General features: G+C 42.7%; 1 protein-coding gene across 1 annotated transcript in view; it reads left to right on the top strand.

The window, feature by feature from the left end:
* Positions 1-5,170: 5,170 nt before the first annotated feature.
* The window catches only part of LOC115208255 (rho-related BTB domain-containing protein 3), a 36,412-nt gene continuing 17,663 nt past the window's right edge, over positions 5,171-23,919 (top strand). Inside the window, exons 1-6 of the mRNA XM_029776166.1 lie at positions 5,171-5,663; positions 6,173-6,401; positions 7,409-7,601; positions 9,221-9,378; positions 9,611-9,719; positions 11,637-12,041. Coding sequence (XP_029632026.1) covers positions 5,662-5,663; positions 6,173-6,401; positions 7,409-7,601; positions 9,221-9,378; positions 9,611-9,719; positions 11,637-12,041 — 1,096 coding nt within the window. The 5' untranslated portion in view covers positions 5,171-5,661. The remainder of the gene's footprint in view (positions 5,664-6,172; positions 6,402-7,408; positions 7,602-9,220; positions 9,379-9,610; positions 9,720-11,636; positions 12,042-23,919) is intronic.

The following is a 23,919-nucleotide window of genomic DNA, read 5'->3' on the forward strand; positions in this document are numbered from 1 at the left end:
CACGAAATAACTAAGAAATGGAATATTAAAATATGGTAATGCTATTAACAAACATTGGAGGGCACAATCAAACAATGCTGAATTAGCAAAAAAATATATATTTTTAGGGGTCATGCCATGAAAAGGTAGTCTAATAGGCTCTTATGCCTTGATCCCACAGATAGCATTATTGCGCAAAATAGTATGCAGCATCATCTGAATATGTGTGTAACAGAAGTTCAACACTCACCTTCTGCTACCATTTCTGTCGAGCCGGCTACGCATACAGTTTGACGCATATGTTTGATAAATACAAGGTAGGCACCACACAGAACGCACTGCAACTGAATCTGCAACAGAATGCTGCAAGACAAACATAGCGTTCCATTGGAAATTAATGTACTTCTGGTGTACCAAAATGCAACAGCGCTGTCAGTGTGACCGAGTCATTACATGCTGACCACAACGCTCGCGTTACAAAATAAATGTACACATACATGTTATTCAATCATTGCATCCAAACTGCTTGCACGTGCCAATGAGCGTCTGCAAAGCCAGACACTAAAATTGAACTTGGTTCTATTTGTGATGCTTGAAGCGCTGCAAGACCCGCCTCACCCATCTCCTCATTGATTTTTAGGAGCATATACCCACGTGGGTGATTTAAGCAATAAGGCCCGAGGTGGTGTGGTATATGGCCAATTTACCACGGCTAAGGGGTGTTCTTAAGCATGATGCAACGCGGAGTGCCTGGACACAGCCCTTAGCCATGGTATATTGGCCATATATCACAAATCCCATAGGTGCCTTATTGCTATTATAAATGGGTTACCAACGTAATTACAGCAGTAAAAATAAATGTTTTGTCATACACCACCGCACCCTCTCCACTATGCAATCTGGTTTCAGAGCTGGTCATGGGTGCACCTCAGCCACGCTCAAGGTCCTAAACGACATCGTAACCGCCATCGATAAGAAACAATACTGTGCTGCCGTATTCATTGACCTGGCCAAAGCTTTCGACTCTGTTAATCACCACATCCTCATCGGCAGACTTAGTAGCCTTGGTTTCTCAAACGATTGCGTCGCCTGGTTCACCAACTACTTCTCTGACAGAGTTCAGTGTGTCAAATCGGAGGGCCTACTGTCTGGACCTCTGGCAGTCTCTATGGGGGTACCACAGGGTTCAATTCTTGGGCCAACTCTTTTCTCTGTATACATAAATGATGTCGCTCTTGCTGCTGGTGAATCTCTGATCCACCTCTACGCAGACGACACCATTCTGTATACTTCTGGCCCTTCTTTGGACACTGTGTTAACAACCCTCCAGACGAGCTTCAATGCCATTCAACTCTCCTTCCGTGGCCTTCAACTGCTCCTAAACACAAGTAAAACTAAATGCATGCTCTTCAACCGATCGCTGCCTGCACCTGCCTGCCCATCCAGCATAACTTCTCTGGACGGTTCTAACTTAGAATTTGTGGACAACTACAAATACCTAGGTGTCTGGTTAGACTGTAAACTCTCCTTCCAGACTCACATCAATCATCTCCAATCCAAAGTGAAATCTAGAATTGGCTTCCTATTTCGCAACAAAGCATCCTTCACTCATGCTGCCAAACATACCCTCGTAAAACTGACCATCCTACCAATCCTCGACTTCGGCGATGTCATTTACAAAATAGCCTTCAATACCCTACTCAACAAGCTGGATGCAGTCTATCACAGTGCCATCCGTTTTGTCACCAAAGCCCCATATACAACCCACCACTGCGATCTGTATGCTCTCGTTGGCTGGCCTTCGCTTCATAATCGTCGCCAAACACATTGGCTCCAGGTCATCTACAAGACCCTGCTAGGTAAAGTCCCTCCTTATCTCCGCTCACTGGTCACCATAGCAGCACCCACCTGTAGCACGCGCTCCAGCAGGTATATCTCTCTGGTCACCCCTAAAGCCAACTCCTCCTTTGGTCGTCTCTCCTTCCAGTTCTCTGCTGCCAACGACTGGAACGAACTACAAAAATCTCTGAAATTGGAAACACTTATCTCCCTCACTAGCTTTAAGCACCAGCTGTCAGAGCAGCTCACAGATCACTGCACCTGTACATAGCCCATCTATAATTTAGCCCAAACTACTACCTCTTCCCCTACTGTATTTATTTATTTTATTTATTTTGCTCATTTGCACCATATTATTTATATTTGAACTTTGAACTTTCTTCGAACTACAAATCTACCATTCCAGTGTTTTTCTTGCTATACTTTATTTACTTTGCCACCATGGCATTTTTTTTGCTTTTACCTTTTCTACTGTATTATTGACTGTATGTTGTTTACTCCATGTGTAACTCTGTGTTGTTGTATGTTGTCGAACTGCTTTGCTTTATCTTGGCCAGGTCGCAATTGTAAATGAGAACTTGTTCTCAACTTGCCTACCTGGTTAAATAAAGGTGAAATAAAATTAAAATAAAAATACCCGTGGTATACGGTCTGATATAACACAGCTGTCAGCCAATCAGCATTCAGGGCTCGATCCACCCAATTTATAATGAAAGATGAACTGATGTCCACACTTCAATCCAGTTTGTGGTGGTAATGCACTTTAAAGTTGGTTGCCAACCACCATATAAAGTCCAAAGAAGAAGAAGATGACTGAAGGAAGAGAGATTACTAGAAATTTACTCGGTTTACCCTTTTATCTGTAGATTAATTGTCAGTAGAGGACCTTGTGCATTTCAGGTAAAATAACAACCCAATGTTTATATCCCAAGACAAATTAACTAGCAACAGCAAGCTAGCTAGCTAAATTTCCATGAATATTTGATGCTTTTCGACCTGTCCCCAAATTAATATAGTTGGTTCAGAGTTTGTTTGATATTTGAACCTGCGTGTCCTGATCACGTCTGGTGTGGATGGACAAAATCAACATGAGCATGATGGCGCACATGGAGTATGCGCGCACCCGGTCTAGTCAGCATGTTAGGCTACACACACAAAAAAATGGTTCTAGTGCCAAATTAGGGTTATTTGGCTTGTAACCATAGCAGATACCTTTTTGGTGCTATATTGAACTCTTTTTTTGAAGGTTCTATAAAGAACCATGCTCATGAGGTTCTAAATGGAACATTTATGGTGCTATAAAGAACCCTTTCCTAAGGTTCTACAAAGAACGGTTCTATATAGCATCAAAAACGGCTCCGCTATTGTTCCAAACTTTTTTGGTTCTTGTTAATGGTTCTATAAAGAACTTTTCTCAATCTAAAAGGTTAAAAAACCTTTTGAAGAACCATACATGTTTTTTTTCTTCTGGTTAGCTATATTATACTGTTAAAATTCCATAGGCGTTAATATTGTGTTAATTGACAAGTTGAATCATGCATGCTGGCTGGCGGTACCTGAGGAGAGAATTGAGAACCACTGATTTAATCAACAGTTCTCAAGTGACACAATGCCTTACATGAGTATTTCATCAGACACCATTACTGGCCATATGATATTTAACATATAATGAAATAACACAACGGATTAGATAAACTACAATGTCACTCTCACTCACGGTTGCACAAAAAGAGCTCTGCGCAAACCAAGCCCCAAAATATTAGAATGAGCCGCCGCACCTACATTTTAATTATCACTAAAAGATGGAACCGTCTTTTTTAATGTATATTTTTGGTTCAAAGGCAAGCATTTGAGTGCAAAGTTTGCAACTCTTTCTTCTGAAGACATGAATATAAAATATAAAACATAATTTACTATGTCAGTCATAGTGAAGGTCTTTGACTCCTCTGCATCAGTAGGGTTGGAACCATAGCCGCGGGAAGTAGGGGTGCTGAGGGTGCTGCAGCACCCTGGAAAACATACAAAAATAAAAAAAAAATATATTAAAACATCGCTGCACCCCCACCTCCAAACTACTCCCCGCGGCTATGGTTGGAACCATGGTCTTTTATACACTGAACTAAAGCAAACGCATCACACAATCCAAAACACGTTACACTTCACCCCCCTTTGACCTCTTCTTCTTCGCAGATATACATCCAAGTCAGAACACCACTGCGACTGCGGACTCAGACTGTGTTAGCCCACTGAGCTAAAGGGCAGCCGGTAGCCTAGCGGTTAGAGTGTTGGGCCTGTAACCGAAAGGTCGCTGGTTTGAATACCAGAGCCAGCAAGGTGAAAAGTCTGTCGATGTGCCCTTCAGCAAGGCACTTTACCCTAATTTGCTCCATGGGATCTGTACTACTATGGGTGACCCTGTTAAACAACACATGCACCTATCTGGTGTATGTGACAATAACAAATCGTTTTTTTTGTATAGGCATTATCTCTGAGAGTCAACGCAAGTCTTCAGGTCTCACTCAGGCAAGGTTATTATCTGAGCGTGGTTCACCGAACAACCTCTATTACAGTTAGACCTCTTGTCTTGAGGTCCATCCCTCACAGTGAACAACCCCCTTAGGTCCTAGAGACTACTTATACTGCACATAACTCATTAGAATCGACTACAGTATCACACCGCATCAACCCTAACACCAATTATTCCACCCGACACAAGCTTAATTAGCATAACAGCCCACTTCAACACTTCTTCATTATCATGTCATTATCATTGTATAGGGCAGCCTGTCTTGGTGTGCATATGGTGTCTTGGTGTATAGGCCCTATTAGCAATCATGTCATAAACGTAAAGTATTGCAAGTCAATACCATACATTGGGAGAGTAAATTAGCCGTATTCGTTATACATGATCCTGAGAGACACAGTGTTGGAGCGGTCAAATAGCCTACAGTGAGAATAGAGCAGTGTTCGCGACGTTGTCGATGTTCCATGTTTTAAAGATTATCCCGCCTAATTAAATGTTATTGGAATGTATTTGTGTTCACAGCCACTGAATAATGCTAATCTAAGACCATGTTGGGAAACTCCATCTCTTGCATGAATTAATAATGGGGGCTGGAATAATGAGAATAAATAAGATTAGGTTAACCAACGGGCGAGATTTTTTTTTTTTTTTACAGTCTGGAGAAAACACAGTGGGTGTGTGGGGAGGTTCGCCTAATGAGGCAAGGACATAACAATGCAATTTGTGCTGCGCGTCATTTGTGGATGTAGATGTGTGCTGCTGTTGGCGTGCGTGCGCGCGTGTATTGTTTGCTGCTGAGTCAGGCGCGTCCACTCTCCATCAGCACGGTCTGTTGCTCTATCCCAGTCTCTCTCGCTCTCTCCGTACATTACCTCCCCACTTTTCTCTGCCCAGTGGACTTTGTTTTATACAGCGACGTCAATTTTCATTGGATTAAACCGTGGCATGAGTGCCAGGAAGGTGCTGGTTTCTCCGCGTCGTTTATTTTTTAATTTTTTTTTTAGCCATTGACAACTTGTTTATTTTTTTAGCGCAGTGGTAGTCCACGGCGCCGGCTGGACCCAACCAGTAGTGTTTACATTCCTTTACATTACCGTAAACTGTAAGAGGTTTTGCTTTATGCATGAACAACGAGAAGGAAATACACGGGATTGTGAAACTCTCCTACCGCGGTTGCGGGGAGCGAGTCTCCGATATGAGGGATTAACGTCCCCATACTCGGGACTCATTGCGGAAAAGCCTCTCACTGCGGACCCATGTGAAAACGCACGGTGGGAGAACGTGTTCAGGGCATTGACCAGCAGAAACCCGTGGTGACCATGTAAGTTGCTGTCTGCACCTCATGAATTGATGCAAAAGACAGGGTAGCCTACTTTCCTCCCGCGTTTCTACTGTGTGCTTGTACCACGCATGTTTTGCCAATAATGGGCTATGAATAGGATAATTGCATAATAATAATTAAATTCTCAATTGTTTTTTAATCTAAACAAATCCGACAGAGCAACGCCTGTCGGTGTCATTCGCTCAATGACACAACCTGATGCAGTGTCTCCGTGATAGACATGTATAATAAGAGGAAAAGGCTCTTAATTCCCTCCTTGCTGCATCTCTCACAGGCGCAGTATTAGAGACACGTTCACCCCCGACTTCCCCCTAATTCCCTCCTTTGCTGCATCCCACACTGCATTTGAGAGACACATCACATTCACCCTATCTACCCCCATAGTGTACCAGGCAGTACACCCTATCTGTCAGCCCATCTCTGCTTGTCTGGTTCCTAATGGGTCTGACCCTGACTGTGTCCCCCCATCTGGTGTGCTTTGCTTACAGGTCCATTCATATTGTTGCGCTGGGCAGTGAGTGCCCCGGGGGAGTGGGGCCAGGAGAAGAGGCCATGGGTCAGGGCCAGCTCCAGGGGGGCCTGCTGTGGAGTTATTTGGGCCACGGCGCCATAGCCGGAGGGCCTGAGGAGAGCAGCCTGTCCAACCCGGCCTTCATGGAGTACACGTCCCACGTTTTTGGAGACGTCACTGTGGTGGTGCAGGACTGCCCTAGCTGGGTAAGTGTGTGTGTGTGTGTGTGTGTGTGTGTGTGTGTGTGTGTGTGTGTGTGTGTGTGTGTGTGTGTGTGTGTGTGTGTGTGTGTGTGTGTGTGTGTGTTTTGGCTCTGGAGATGTTGGAGTGGGTGATTTCTTTTTTATATTATTTCAAAATGTTTCTCGCTGCATTGTTGGGAAGGGCCCTAAAGTAAGCATTTCACTGTTAGTCTCCTTTCCTGAGCTTTGTCTTCACTGAACGGTGGCTAATCTTTTCCCTTTCAGAATAGATTTCATTAGTGGAGACAGATGTAGGTTATCGGGGGCCAAGCCAGTCCAATAAGCAGGCAGGGGGAAAAAATGCATTTGTATGGTCAGAAGAATATTGTCATTATAAAGGAGTGAGTGAGTCACTCTTCCAGCCACTCTTTGTGTTTGTTTACATGGCTTCCTTGAGTGTGAGGAGCGCTCTTGAGGTGCACACGCGTTTTGAATTCCGAATCTGTTTTCAGCAAGGGCAGTGGAACAAATCGAACCACTTCTTCTCAGGTCTGATGGAGACAAGTCGCAATTAACAGTTATTTTTAAGGGGGGGTGGGGCTTAAACTGGATCTGGGAAACGGGCCCTATAATGTTGATGCATTCAAGATGTGTGTGTGTGACAGACAGTGCAAATCCACAAACGTTATCTTGTAAGATTTTGGTTTGATGTTGATCTGATTTATTGTATACTAAAAACACCTGCCCCTTGTGTCACACTTACACAGCCTTGGTTATCAGTGCAAACTTGTAGTGTAGATATTTAGGTGTCTCGGGCATGACAGTATGTGGCCTTCAGATTGCATGACTGCATAGGACAAAGGCAAAGCAGCTAGCAAAGTACTGCTCTGTGTCAGCTGTCATGGGCAGCCTAGCAGTTTGGAGAAAAATATATCCGTGTCCTGTAAAATGTTTGAATCCTCGACTGTAATGTGATTTGTGGATTCAAATAAAGTATTTAAAACGTGTGTATGTACTCTGTGTGTGGACAGGATCTGTTGGACAGTGACTGGGCCAGTGTGCGGAGCGTTCTAGAACAGGCTGATATCCTGGTCATCAAGTACTCGATCAACGACAAGCTGGCCTTTCAGCAGGTGCGCAATGGATATGCCCCTAGACTCCGCCCCCTGCTACGTCACTGGGGCGTGCCCGTCATTTTGGTTGCTGTGGGCGCCCGCCTAAACGGTGAGATCCCATTGGTCTATCCTTGACCACAACACCATTCTGTCCTGTTGGGACGTGTTGTGTCTTCTTGTGCTGTATTACCATGGACTTACCACATGCCAGGTCATCATCTTAAATAAAATACAAATCTTAATGGACCTGCCTGGTTAAATAAGGATGATATTTTGTATCATGAGTCAAGTGGTGAAGTTTTGCTTGGCAGTCTTACATTCCGTTGCAGTCAGTCAGCCTCATAGCACTTAGAGTATAGAAATACTGACAATGATCGTTTATGTGGCCTCTCACACCATTCATAAAAGGTTATGACATCCAACCATGTTTATGACATCTGATATAACTCTGTTTTTACGACCCAATAAACCCAAACTAATATCATCCAAAAATCACAGAATTTGGAGTCTTTTGAAATAGTCTTAATTAATTGATCTTTACCTTTGCACATTTTACAAATATGGCTTACCAAACGATTGCTACGTTACATACTCTAGGAGCAGGGAAAATTGCTGAAGGAGTGGATTTGTCTTTTCCCTGTCCTCTCAGTTAAGAGCATGATGCTCCTCTTATGATTCAATCTCAAACGGGCCCCAGGATTTTGGCTCTGAGTAATGTCTTTGTGGCTAAAACAACAAACAAAACAAGCATCATTTGGTGCAAGAAAGAAGTAGGCAAAGTCCAAAGCCTGACACACACGCACGCACGCACGCACGCACACACACACACACACACACACACACATAAAAGTAGAACCACAGTACATTTTGAGTGGCACAGTGTGACATGTAGCATTGCCCAGGTCGGTGGTATTAAACTAGCAAAGTATTAACCATCATGCCCACTTTAATGTCTATATGCGTGACCATAAGTCCTTTTCATTTCAGCGGTGTGAACAAATCCAGGACATTCGTGATGGGTTACTTTTTAGCTCAGTGAGATGCTTTTAGATCTTGCCAGAGCTTCATTGCAAGATGATAATAGTATTTGATAACTCTTTGGTGGTGAGAGAAGGGCCTTGTGGGATAGTGGTGGACCTGACACTATGTTTTTGTGTCGTTTTGTCACTGCTTTATTGTCTATGCTAAAACTATCCCCTAATGAATGTGGAGAATGACAGCTGTGTTTCCTGTTGCCTTGGTTTAGGAGACCACCTAGGGCAGAATCATTGCAGGACACGTCACATACTGTACACACACACACACACCACAGACAGTGTCTGGCTTTCACTCTATGCCTGTAGTTTTATTAGCAGAGTGATTTATCCCTTGCATTTGGCACTGAGCAGACCGCCCCACTCTTTCTGTCTCTCCCTCTGGCTCCTTCTCTGCTTTTATGCTGTTTCTGTACCTCTTTACTCCTCCCTCCATTTCCCTGTCATTTTCTTTTCATATTCTCGCACTCTGACTGTCTCTCTGCATATAGGCTACAGTATGCGCATGCACGGTGTGCCTCTGTGCATGCATTGTAAATCTGTCTGAATTTCAGTATGTGGTTATATCTTTGATGGATAAAAGAAAATCTTGATATGTTCTGTGGGTAATACCTATTTTTTTGCGGGTGTGCGTTTAGAGGAGGTAAATGTTGTCCTGTCTCACTCACCTCTTCCCTGTCCCCTCACTGTCTAGATGAGGGGCCCCCCTGCACGTGCCCCCTGTGTGCATCAGACTGGAGCAGCTGTGTCCCCCATAGTGAGGGCCTGCAGCTCTCTAGGGACCTGGGGGCCACTTACCTGGAGCTGCCCTCCCTGAACCATGTCTTTGTGGGTCGCTACTTTGGCAGCGTGGTGAGTGTCGGCATCAGCCAGTTATTAACTGATTATATTGTTTGATGGTGTGATTTATGATTGGTGTGTTCTATGTTATCAATCATCATCAATGATGCAGATGGCAAAGTATTATGTTATTGGCCATTGTGCTAGTGAAGATAAGAATGGGGACTGGCTGCTATGTGATTTAAATGTTTTATTGGTGTGTGTGGGTTTATTCTAACAAGCGTGTGTTTGTGTATGTATTCAGCTGGAGTACTTCATGATTCAGTGTTTGAAGCAGAAGGCCAAAGAGAGGCCGGAGAAGAGGCGGGGCAACAAGCTGAATGAGCCCCACCCCCCTCATCTGGAACAGCCAGGTGAGAGACTGGCAATGCAAGATGAGAAGCCACTTTAAATAATTTCTATGTGTCTTTGTATGGTATCAACTTTACTTGTGGTGTTCCTCAGGGTTCAATTCTCAACCCTTTCTTGTTCTCTCTGCACATGCTGCTGTTGTTGTTAACATGCTACTAGATATTATTGTTAAGTTAAATTATATTTAACATTTTTAAATCAGCTAACTGTATGTGACTCTTTAATAACCAACCAAATTCACAGTTTAAGTTTTAACTAAATCGATAGCAGACACAGATTAGTGGAATAGTGTTAAGATTTCTTCGACAATTGCTCCAATATAGTAGATTCATTACTTTTGGGGATTTATTATTACATGGATCCAAAGTCTGTGAGATCTGAGATGAGAACGCCAGGGCTATTTTGGGTTTATGGGCTTAATTTTGAACTATGAAAAGAGAGTAATTGCACACATCCAAACATGCCACAGGAGCTGACAAATAAAGCAATGAAAATGAATACAGACTCACCGTTTGCTGCTCCTAAAGAACAGTTAGTGAAGCTTAGTGATAGTACTACAATACTCAAGTGACGAAGATCATATCATGTTGGTTGAAACATTGTTGAAACGTTGTCACTTCAATAGAAGATCACATTTTGGTGTAGCAAACAGTGGACCATTTTCTTCCTTTACTAAATATAGACTTTCATTGCTTTATCAAAGTTTCGAATCATCTGTTAGTCAGCCCTTCACCCTATAGTGTTCATTATTTTATTCTTTATTCCTGTAAATATGTTATTACAAATTTTACACCTATCTGTGTTCATGGACACAGAAATAGAACACACGGTTAAGCCAGCCGTGACCGGGAGTCCCATAGGGTGGCGCACAATTGGCCCAGCGTCGTCCAGGTTAGGGGAGGGTTTGGCCGGGGGGCTTTACTTGGCTCATCGCACTCTAGCGACTCCTTGTGACGGGCCGGGCGCCTGCAGGCTGACTTCGGTCGCCAGTTGAACGGTGTTTCCTCCAACACATTGGTGCAGCTGGCTTCCGGTTTAAGCGAGCGGGTGTTAAGAGATGCGGCATGGTGGGTCATGCTTCGGAGGACGCATGACTCGACCTTCGCCTCTCCTGAGCCCGTTGGGGAGTTGCAGCGATGAAATAAGATCGTAATCATGAAATTGGGGAGAAAAAGGGGGCAGAAATTACAAAAAATACGAACACATGGCTAAGCTACAGTTAACATACTGAATATAGCAGCCTTGCCATTTAGCCGCTATGTCTGATGAACTTTGACCTGGTGATTGACAGATAAGAGCAACATTGCCAAAGTGGGTGCGTGGGTGGGCTGGCTTGGCTGGTGCCCGTCCAACTACTTAACTTTCTCTCCTTATAGTGCACAGTCCATGAAATATGAAGTGCATTGATTCCTGGACAGCCTTGCCTGTATACCAGGCTAAAACAGAGTGGCCATAAAAAAGTGATGAGGTGCACAGGGGTACAGCATGGATTAAGCATAAATAGGTTTATAATAGAACAGTGATTTACATACTTTCACACTCTCTCGCTCTGTTTACCTTCTATTTAATACTCTCTGCTTTTCCCTCATCCCTCGTTCCCACGCCCAACTCCCTAAGCTAACTGTCTGATCATCTTTCTGTTCTCCCTCTTTATTTCTCATCAATCCTTTATTCTTTCGGCCCCTCTTTCAACCTTCTCCCCTCCATTATTTTTCTGTCTGTTTCTTTCTCTTGATCTCTCTCTCGCTAACCTTCCTCATTTTTATTCCATCGGAGCCACATACGTAACGATGTTGACACTTACTCCTCCCATTTTCCCTCTGTGCTTTTACTCTCTCTGTCATTCCAACATCTCCTCTCTTCCCTTTTCTCCCACGACTCCCCCTTTCCTGAACCCATCTCTCACTCCATCCCTTCAGCGCGTCTTCCCCCCATCCGAGTGGAGGAGTCCAGCTTCTCTAAGGACCTACAGTGGCTGCTGGAGCGTGGCGGCCAGTTCGCCGACGTGGCCTTCTACTCCGGGGACTCTGGCAAGGAACTGGGCTGGGGGCACGCCGCTGTGCTCTGTGCTGTCAGTCCCTATTTCAGACAGCTGCTGCTGGGCCCCAAGGCCAGGGAGAGGCCCATATCGCGCTGCGCCTGCCGGGGGGACGGCCGGGGGGATGGAGGCCCCCCATCGCTGCTCTCCACCTGGGATGGGGGCCTGGGCATGGAGGATGGGTCACGGCCCGACGGGCATCTTGCCGGACGGCTATCGCGCCTGGTGGTGAAGGACCCACTGCTGTGCCTGTGTCTATGGGAGACACTCATGTTCCTCTACCGAGGTAAACTACTGGTTTAAGTGCTGTTGTTTTGAAACAAGCTTAAATTTCAAAGTTAGTTTAAGTGCCACGTGCTTTAAGCATGTGGATCAGCACTAGAGAGCGAGGCTTTAGCTAAGTGAGCTAATGTCTGCTTTGGTGGGTGCAATCATTTGCAGTGGATCATTTCCCATCACTGTATGAATCATACTGCTATGACTCTATCCGTAGTCTCCATTGTGTGTGTGTGTGTGTGTGTGTGTGTTGGCTGTGCTTAGTCATGGTACCACAGAAAGATCATCAGTGTTTAATTAAGATGATTTTACCCTCCATTTACCCTGCATTGTGAACCAAACTAACCACTTAACCTTTTCCTTGAGTCGACCTACCATTGTCTTGGAGGAAATTTCAGCAGTTGATTTTCAGCGAGAAAGCTTTATGTCACAGCTTGGAATTAATCTCCTGAATGAGGTGTTTGTGGGATATTACCCTGCGCTGGGTGTTTAAATTAATCCTTGTATCAGCTAAAGTACCTCCATAAAAAGTGATGAGCTAATACCCCTATAACTCACCTCCTCCTGCTGCAATGGTCTGTTTGCATTCGTATATGAAGGAATACTCCACCCACCCCTTCAACCTTCAAGGCTGCCTGAAGGACTGTTCTTTGATGATTTCAAGGAATATGCTAATTGAAAGGGTTTTCTGCCTTTTCCTTGGGATACTAACTCGCAATCAATGTTTTTTCTTTCTCGCAGGTACTTTCTGAAAAGTAGGCCACCGTGATGTAGTTATGAGTGTGACTCATATGCAACTCTGTGGATCTTTTTGTATTTGCATTGGTGTTCCTACAATATTATGTTATATGAGAGAGAGTACACGAAGTTGTTTATATTTGAGTCAATAACCATGTTTCCGTCCACAGTTTTTATGCGAGTGATGGAAGTTTCGGTACAATTTCATTCTGGTGACATGATGATCGAAGCTTGACTGCCGTTTGACAAATAAATATTCTCGCTCTTATCCATAATAATCTCATCATTTAGACTACCCGCACAGCCTACCCGCACTGTATCTGCGAGCTGTTGTCTAGAATGCATGTGTCAAGACTAGAATAGGCCCATATGCTATTTTACGCAACAGTTTTTGTGACAAAACTATCGGTAGAGTTGAAAATGCAATGGAAACATATTGAAATGTAGATTTGTATTCAGTAGATGAAAATGTAAGCGAAAAAGTACATTTTGTCTGCACTACGTCATCGCACACTGATTTTTATCCGTAAACAAGTCAGTTGGTGAAAACACACCACTTGTGGGAAAATGAGCATATTTTCTTCATGCAGATTTATGTGGTAGCATATATATAAGTATTAGTGTTTCTGTGGTAGCCTATATATTAGTATTAGGGTTTATGTGAGTCTGTGTCCGGGGTATATATGAGTATATCTGATTCCGTGGTATGAGTATTATAGTGTTTCTATGGTATGCATGAGTATTTATACACTGAGTATACCAAACATTGGGAACACCTTTCTAATATTGAGTTACACCCTTCCCCCCAATTCGTCGGGCCATGGACTCTACAAGGTGTCGAAAGCGTTCCACAGGGATGCTGGCCCATGTTGACTCCAATGCTTCTCACAGTTGTGTGAAGTTGACTGGATGTTCTTTGGGTAGTGGACCATTCATGAGACACACGGAAAACTGTTGAGCGTGAAAAACCCAGCAGTATTGCAGTTCTTGACACAAACCGGTGGGCCTGGCACCTACTACTATACCCCGTTTGAAGGCACTTAAATCTTTTGTCTTGCCTATTCACCCTCTGAATGGCACACATGCACAATCCATGTCTCAATTGTCTCAAGACTTAAAAATCCTTCTTTAACCTGTCTCTTCCCCTTCATCTACACTGATTGAAGTGAAGTGACACCTGGTCAGTCTGTCATGGAAAGAGCAGGTGTTCTTAATGGTTTGTATACAGACTCATAATACTGTATATTAGTCTGTCTGTTTCTGCGATATACAGTGGCAAGAAAAAGTGTGAACCCTTTGGAATTACCTGGATTTCTGTATAAATTGGTCATAACATTTGACCCGATCTTCATCTAAGTCACAACAATAGACAAACACAGTGTGCTTAAACTAATAACACACAAAGTATTTTTCTTGTCTATATTGAATACATAATTTAAACATTCACAGTGTAGGTTAGAAAAAGTATGTGAACCCCTAGGCTAATGACTTCTCCAAAAGCTAATTGGAGTCAGGAGTCAGCTACCCAGGAGTCCAATCAATGAGATGAGATTGGAGATGGTTGGTTAGAGCTGCCCTATAAAAAACACTCACAAAATTTGAGTTTGCTATTCACAAGAAGCATTGCCTGATGTGAACCATGCCTTGAACAAAAGAGATCTCAGAAGACCTAAGATTAAGAATTATTGACTTGCATAAAGCTGGAAAGGGTTACAAAAGTATCTCTAAAAGCCTTGATGTTCATCAGTCCACAGTAAGACAAATTGTCTAGAAATGGAGAAAATTCAGCACTGTTGCTACTCTCCCTAGGAGTGGCCGTCCTGCAAAGGTGACTGCAAGAGCACAGCGCAGAATGCTCAATGAAGTTAAGAAGAATCCTAGTGTCAGCTAAAGACTTATAGAAATCTCTGGAATATGCTAACATCTCTTTTGACGAGTCTACGACAAGTAAAACACTAAACAAGAATAGTGTTCATTGGAGGACACCACGGAAGAAGCCACTGCTGTCCAAAAAAAAACATTGCTGCATGTCTGAAGTTCACAAAAGAGAACCAGGATGTTCCACAGCGCTACTGGCAAAATATTCTGTGGACAGATTAAGCTAAAGTTTAAGATTAAGCTAAAGTGTGGAGAAAAAAGGCACAGCACATCAACATCAAAACCTCATCCCAACTGAAAAGTGTGGTGGAGGGAGCATCATGATTTGGGGCTGCTTTGCTGCCTCAGGGCCTGGACAGCTTGCTATCATATACAGAAAAATGAATTCCTGAGTTTATCAAGACATTTTGCAGGAGAATGTAAGGCTATCTGTCCGCCAATTGAAGCTCAACAGAAGTTGGGTGATGCAACAGGACAACGACCCAAAACAAAGAAGTAAATTAACAACAGAATGGCTTCAACAGAAGAAAATACGCCTTCTGGACCTCAACATGATTGAGATGCTGTTGCATGACCTCGAGAGCGGTTCACACCAGACATCCCAAGAATATTGCTGAACTGAAACAGTTTTGTAAAGAGGAACGGTCCAAAATTCCGCCTGATCGTTGTGCAGGTCTGATCCGCAACTACAGAAAACGTTTAGTTGAGGTTATTGTTGCCAAAGGAGAGTCAACCAGTTATAAATCCAAGGGTTCACATACTTTTCCCACCCTGCACTGTGAATATTTACATGGTGTGTTCAATAAAGACAAGAAAACATAGAATTGTTTTTGTTATTAGTTTAAGCAGACTGTGTTTGTCTATTGTTGTGACTTAGATGAAGATCAGATCAAATTTTATGACCAATTCATGCAGAAATCCAGGTATTTCCAAAGGGTTCACATACTTTTTCTTGCCACTGTACATGCGTTGATATTTTTAATCGAACTCGGACATAACAATGGAAACGCCCCTCACGCGTCCCGCCGTGTGGGAAAGATTCTGAATCTCCTTATTGCCGCCCAGCAAAATTAGCATTAAGGCTAATGTTTATGTGTATTCACACTATTTAGGGGTAAAGATCAGAGTATAATGCTGATATGGATGTCAACAACAGTACATGTCCACGTCATTGTTACCAGTCAACTGCATTACACTTACAAAAGACTCCCAACTACCACTTCCCATTTCTATATGGCTAGCCATGCTACCAGCTTACATGAACTGGAGTTAGCATTTAGCAAAAGGAATATATTTCCAAATCAGATTTTAGTAACCACATTGTGGGCTTGTTAGAACACTGACATCAAAGTGGATTTGAGGAATATCCACTTTATTAGATCAGATTTTTTGAATGGGCACCAATTTATTTCCCTAATGGTCTGCGTTCCATTGACCTCTTTGCCGCATCGGTCAAAAGTGTTAGAACACCTACTCATTCAAGGGTTTTTCTTTATTTGTACTATTTTCTACATTGTAGAATAATAGTGAAGACATCAAAACTATGAAAGAACACATATGGAATCATGTAGTAACCAAAAAAGTGTTAAACAAATCAAAATATATTTTATATTTCAGATTCTTCAAATAGCCACCCTTTGCCTTGATGACAGCTTTGCACACTATTGGCATTCTCTCAACCAGCTTCACCTGGAATGATTTTCCAACAGTCTTGAAGGAGTTCCCACATATGCCTTGCACTTGTTGGCTGCTTTTCCTTCACTCAGCGGTCCGACTCATCCAAAACCATCTCAATTTGGTTGTGGTCGGGGGATTGTGGAGATCAGGTCATCTGATGCAGCACTCCATCACTCTCCTTCTTGGTAAAATAGCTCTTACACAGCCTGGAGGTGTGTTGGGTCATTGATCTGTTGAAAAATAAATGACAGTCCTACTAAGCCCAAACCAGATGGGATGGCGTATCGCTGCGGATTGCTGTGGTAGCTATGCTGGTTAAGTGTGCCTTGAATTTTAAATAAATCACAGACAGTGTCACCAGCAAAGCACCCCCACACCATCCATAACACCTCCTCCTCCATGCTTTACAGTGGGGAAAAACACATGCGGAGATCATCCGTTCACCCACACAAATCTCCAATTTGGACCAGACCAAAAGACCCATTTCCACCGGTCTAATGTCAATTGCTCGTGTTTCTTGGCCCAATCAAGTCTCTTCTTCTTATTGGTGTCCTTTCGTAGTGGTTTCTTTACAGCAATTCGACCACGAAGGCCTGATTCACATTTACATTTACGTCATTTAGCAGACGCTCTTATCCAGAGTGACTTACAAAATGGTGCATTCACCTTATGATATCCAGTGGTACAACCACTTTACAATAGTACATCTATATCTTTTTGGGGGGGGGGGGGGGGGGGTAAAAGGATTACTTAATCCTATCCCAGGTATTCCTTAAAGAGGTGGGGTTTCAGGTGTCTCCGGAAGGTGGTGATTGACTCCGCTGTCCTGGCGTTGTGAGGGAGCTTGTTCCACCATTGGGGTGCCAGAGCAGCGAACAGTTTTGACTGGGCTGAGCGGGAACTGTGCTTCCGCAGAGGTAGGGAGGCCAGAGGTGGATGAACGCAGTGCCCTTTGGGTGTAGGGACTGATCAGAGCCTGAAGGTACGGAGATGCCGTTCCCCACACAGCTCCGTAGGCAAGCACCATGGTCTTGTAGCAGATGCGAGCTTCAGCTGGAAGCCAGTGGAGTGTGCGGAGGAGCGGGGTGACGTGAGAGAACTTGGGAAGGTTGAACACCAGACGTGCTGCGGCGTTCTGGATGAGTTGTAGGGGTTTAATGGCACAGGCAGGGAGCCCCGCCAACAGCGAGTTGCAGTAATCCAGACGGGAGATGACAAGTGCCTGGATTAGGACCTGCGCCGCTTCCTGTGTGAGGCAGGGTCGTACTCTGCGAATGTTGTAGAGCATGAACCTACAGGATCGGGTCACCGCCTTGATGTTAGCGGAGAACGACAGGGTGTTGTCCAGGGTCACGCCAAGGCTCTTAGCACTCTGGGAGGAGGACACAATGGAGTTGTCAACTGTGATGGCGTGATCATGGAACGGGCAGTCCTTACCCGGGAGGAAGAGCAGCTCCGTCTTGCTGAGGTTCAGCTTGAGGTGGTGATCCGTCATCCACACTGATATGTCTGCCAGACATGCAGAGATGCGATTCGCCACCTGGTTATCAGAAGGGGGAAAGGAGAAGATTAATTGTGTGTCGTCTGCGTAGCAATGATAGGAGAGACCATGTGAGGATATGACCGAGCCAAGTGACATGGTGTATAGCGAAAATAGGAGAGGGCCTAGAACTGAGCCCTGGGGACACCAGTGGTGAGAGCACGTGGTGCGGAGATGGATTCTCGCCACGCCACCTGGTTGGAGCGACCTGTCAGGTAGGACGCAATCCAAGAGTGAGCCGCGCCGGAGATGCCCAACTCAGAGAGGGTGGAGAGGAGGATCTGATGGTTCACAGTATCAAAGGCAGCAGATAGGTCTAGAAGGATGAGAGCAGAGGAGAGAGTGTTAGTTTTAGCAGTGCGGAGAGCCTCCGTGACACAGAGAAGAGCAGTCTCAGTTGAATGACCAGTCTTGAAACCTGACTGATTTGGATCAAGAAGGTCATTCTGAGAGATGGCAAGAGAGCTGGCCAAGGACGGCACGCTCAAGAGTTTTGGAGAGAAAAGAAAGAAGGGATACTGGTCTGTAGTTGTTGACATCGGAGGGATCGAGTGTAGGTTTTTTGAGAAGGGGTGCAACTCTCGCTCTCTTGAAGACAGAAGGGACGTAGTCAGCGGTCAAGGATGAGTTGATGAGCGAGGTGAGGTAAGGGAGAAGGTCTCCGGAAATGGTCTGGTGAAGAGAGGAGGGGATAGGTTCAAGCGGGCAGGTTGTTGGGCGGCCGGCCGTCACAAGTCGCAAGATTTTAACTGGAGAGAGAGGGGAGAAAGAGGTCAAAGCATAGGGTAGGGCAATGTGAGCAGGACCAGCGGTGTCGTTTGACTTAAACGAGGATCAGATGTCGTCAACCTTCTTTTCAAAATGGTTGACAAAGTCATCCGCAGAGAGGGAGGAGTGGGGGGAGGGGGAGGAGGATTCAGGAGGGAGGAGAAGGTGGCAAAGAGCTTCCTAGAGTTAGAGGCAGATGCTTGGAATTTAGAGTGGTAGAAAGTAGCTTTAGCAGCAGAAACAGAGGAAGAAAATGTGGAGAGGAGGGAGTGAAAAGATGCCAGGTCCGCAGGGAGGCTAGTTTTCCTCCATTTCCGCTCGGCTGCCCGGAGCCCTGTTCTGTGAGCTCGCAATGAGTCGTCAAGCCACGGAGCAGGAGGGGAGGACCGAGCCGGCCGGGAGGATAGGGGACATAGAGAGTCAAAGGATGCAGAAAGGGAGGAGTGGAGGGTTGAGGAGGCAGAATCAGGAGATTGGTTGGAGAAGGATTGAGCAGAGGGAAGAGATGATAGGATGGAAGAGGAGAGAGTAGCAGGAGAGAGAGAGCGAAGGTTGCGACGGCGCAATACCATTTGAGTAGGGGCAGAGTGAGTAGTGTTGGAGGAGAGCGAGAGGGAAAAGGATACAAGGTAGTGGTCGGAGACTTGGAGGGGGGTTGCAGTGAGATTAGTAGAAGAACAGCATCTAGTAAAGATGAGGTCAAGCGTATTGCCTGCCTTGTGAGTAGGGGGGGACGGTGAGAGGGTGAGGTCAAAAGAGGAGAGGAGTGGAAAGAAGGAGGCAGAGAGAAATGAGTCAAAGGTAGATTCAAAGAAAGATTCACAGTCTCCTCTGAACAGTTGATGTTGAGATGTGTCTGTTACTTGAAGTCTGTGAAGCATTTATTTGGGCTGCAATTTCTGAGGCTGGTAACTCTAATAAACGTATCCTCTGCAGCAGAGGTCCTCATGAGAGCCAGTTTCATCATAGCACTTGATGTTTTTTTGCGACTGCACTTGAAGAAACTTTAAAAGTTCTTGAAATGTTCCGCATTGACTGATCTTCATGTCTTATAGTAATGATGAACTGTCGTTTCTCTTTGCTTATTTCAGCTGTTCTTTCTCAAACGCATTAAGAAGGAAATAAATTCCACAAATTAACTCCCTCATTGTCATCACACGTCATCGGAGTGCACAGCTGAACACTGTATGCTGGAAAACACCCGGTTTGTTACTTTTGATTAAAACAAAACCGCTACATATATTGTTAGAACCTATTTCTTAAATTTTAAATATCAGACATTTGAAAGCTCTAGTTTTGACCGTCATAATACCTCAGTAACTTTACAAGCACTAATTATGGTCAATTTAGACTGAGAATAGTATTTAGTTATGGTAAGGGATGAAATAAGTATAGCCAGTCATAATTGTAATGGTTTAGCAAATTATAAAAAAAGAAGATCAGTCTTTACGTGGCTAAAAGAAAAGGAATATATAACATATACTGTTTACAGGAATCCTTAGATGAAATTGTGTGGAAAAAGGAATGGGGTGGTGAAATAATTTTCTGTCATGGACAAAGGAACTCAAAAGGTGTGATGATATTAATTAACAAAAATGTTGATCTGAAGGTGCAAATAGTTAGGAATGATTCGCAAGGAAGGTGGATCTTTGTTAATATGAAAGTGGACGATAAAGAGATTTGGCTCATTAATCTATATGGTCCAAATCAGGATGATCCATACCTCTTCGAAAATATTTATACCAATTTATTGAACTTACAGGCAACAAATGATCAAATCATTATGGTAGGAGACTATAACACAGTGTTAAGTACCTCAATGGACCGTAAAGGAAATCCCTCTACAAACTATCATCACCGTGCCCTTAAGAAAATCACAAATATTATGGACACATTAGAAATAGTGGATATTTGGAGACTAAAAAAACCCGACCTAGTGAGATATACATGGAGGAGACTTAATCAAGCTAGTCATCTTGAATACTTTCTTGTCTCTTTCATCAAAGGTTAAAAAAATGTAATAGGAGACAGAATGCGATCGGATCATCATCTAATTAGCCTTCACATAACTCTTATAGAATTTCCACGGGGATATTGGAAATTGAATCAAAGTTTACTAGAGTACAACTTATTTTTAACTAAGACAAAATAATGTATAACTGAATTTTTCCATTACAATATAGGAACAGCAAATCCACTTATTGTTTGGGATACCTTTAAAATGTACCTTCAGAGGTCATTCAATTCAATATTCATCAATAAAAAAGCAGTTTCTGTCTAAAGAGACAAGACTAACAAGAGAAATACATGAACTAATAGTACAGGTAGATAGCAATAAAAACGATACAACATAAATTAGAGGAAAAACAAAAGGAACATGAGGAACTTATTCAATAACAATCTAATGTAATCTATTACGAAAATAAAGCAAACCGGATGGAATATGGAGAAAAATGCACAAAATTCTTCCTGAATCTCCAACACAGGAACGCCAACAAAAAGAATTTGCAGAAACTTGTTACTGAAGACGGAGTGAAATTCCTGAATGATATTTTAAAATAGGAAGCTAAATACTTTAAGCAGATGTTCTCTTTTCCGTCTCATCCTCTTGCACTGTATGAACATTACGGTAAGGAATTCTTTCCAAATAATACAAAAATTTAAAATTAATAAATGTACTGAAAGATCAGTGCAAAGGCCAAATTACAGAGGAATAACTTTTTGAGACTATTAAATCATTTCAGTCTGAAAAAAACCCTGGGCTTGATGGCATACCGGTAGAGGTATATCAAGTCTTTTTTTATATACTAAAAGCTCCATTGTTAGATTGTTTTAACTTTTCCTATAGAAATGGTAGTCTGTCAGGTACTCAGCAGGAAGGTCTGATTTCACTATTAAAACAAGACCCAGATGGCAAATATAAAGATCCAGTCTATCTAACAAAAACTGGAGGCCCCTTACACTTTAATGTTGTGATGCAAAAATACTAGTGAAATGCATAGCACTCAGAATTAAAAGGGTTTTACCAGGTATTGTTCATCCTGATCAGACAGGTTTTTTACATGGACGATACATTGGAGATAGTATACGACAACTACTAGAAATAATAGAACATCATGAAACATCTAAGAAGCCGGCCCTGGTATTTATAGCAGATTTTGAAAAGGCATTTGATAAAGTAAGACTGGATTTTATTTATAAATGCCTGGATTTTTTCAATTTCAGTGATTCTCTTATAAAATGGGTAAAATTAATGTATTTCAACCCTAGGTGTAAAATAGTAACTAACTGCTACTTCTCAGAGAGTTTTGAATTGTCAAGAAGAGTTAAACAAGGGTGTCCGCTGTCACCATATCTATTCGTTATGGCCATCGAAACGTTAGCTATTAAAATCAGATCCAATAACAACAGTAGAGGATTAGAAATCCAAGGCTTAAAAACAAAGGTGTCCATGCATGCCGATGACTCAAGTTTTATATTAAGTCCGCAAGCTAGGTCCCTGCAATGTCTCATTGAAGATCTAGATAACTTTTCTGGACTCTCTGGACTAAAACCTAATTATGATAAGTGTACAATATTACGTATTGAATCTTTAAAAAATACAACTTTTACATTACCCTGCAGTTTACCTATAAAATGGGCTGACGGTGAAGTAGGCATACTTGGTATTCATATCACAAAAGATAAACATAAGCTCTCCACAATGAATTTCAATAGAAAACTTGTAAAAATAGACATGATCCTGCAACCATGGAGAGGTAAATACCTGTCTATTTATGGAAAAATTGCCCTGATTATATCCTTAGTCATATCTCAGTTTACACACTTACTTATGGTGCTGCTACTCCTGATGATTCGTTTTTTTCAAATCATATGAGCAAAAAATATTTCGCTTTATCTGGGACACTAAACCAGACAAAATAAAGCGTGCCTATCTATATAATGAATATGAATTGGGTGGGTTGAGATTATTAAATATAAAAGCATTAAACCTGTCTCTTAAAGCTTCACTGTCTAAAGTGACAAGACTAACAAGAGAAATACATGAACTAATAGTACAGGTAGATAGCAATAAAAACGATACTACAAAAGTTGTACTTGAACCCTAAATGGTTCTCAAGTAGATTCCTAAGAAAAGCTCATCCATTAAAAATGGCCTTTTTGCCATTGTGCAGATTGCCATGTCTCATTTTCGATGAATTGAAAATGATACTTTTTTTCACGGTATCTCTCTTTTTCAAACAAGCATTGCAGAGCTGGCTACAATTTCAATTTCATCCCCCTGAAAAGATAGAACAAATATTACAACAGATGTTATGGCTGAACTCAAATGTGCTGGTTGATAAAATACCTGTATTTATGGGAAAGATGTTTGAAAAGGGTATTTTGTTCTTAAATTATATTGTAAATTGGAATGGTAGAGTTACGTCTTTCATGGAGTTATCAGAATTGTACGGGAAGGTCTGCTCAATCCAAGAGTAAAACCAATTGATTACAGCGTTACCCCAAAAATGGAGGAGGCAGGAGGAGGTATTGGAACTGGTCTGTCTGCCCAATATAAAGGATCAAAACTGGCAGAGGAATAAAAATAGCATAAATAGGAAAGTGTACCAGTTTCATTTGAGGACCAGTATGTTGACAACTGGGCCATACAGATTGCAAAATAGTTGGGAAGAGATTTTTGATGAACCGATTTCATGGTACGAGTTGATATATAAAACGACTTTGTGCTTTTCAGCTAAAATTATTATATAGAATTCTTGCCACCAACAAAATGTTGAATATTTGGGGCATAAAATCATCGAAGCTCTGCAGATTTTGTTGTGAGGATACAGAATCAATAGACCATTTATTTTGGTATTGCTCTCAGGCAGCCCGTTTCTGGTCTCAGGTTCAGGAATGGCTGAAAATGCATAACATTGATCTAAAATGGACCCTAGAAATAATACTGTTAGGAGATCTGGAGAGACCGGGAAAGTAAATTACTAATACTCTTAGTAAATGTATTTATCTTCAACTCGCAATCTGTGGATTCTATTCGATTAGATACATTTAAATTGTACATTAAACATCACAGCATAGTTGAAAGATATATGTTGTGTAGAAATTTGAAGAGGGTGGCCAGCAGAGATATGTGGGATGAGCTGAGGGTTTGGATGTGGAATTGGAGACAAGTGGGAGTGGAGTTGATGGGCAGGTGATAGAATGATGGTCAAAAATAAAGTATAAAAAATAAAGTCAAAATAAAACATAATAAAAAGTATTTTTGAATGACACTGTGGGGCAC

Source organism: Salmo trutta, chromosome 14 (assembly GCF_901001165.1).
Source record: "Salmo trutta chromosome 14, fSalTru1.1, whole genome shotgun sequence".
Lineage (NCBI taxonomy): Eukaryota > Metazoa > Chordata > Actinopteri > Salmoniformes > Salmonidae > Salmo > Salmo trutta.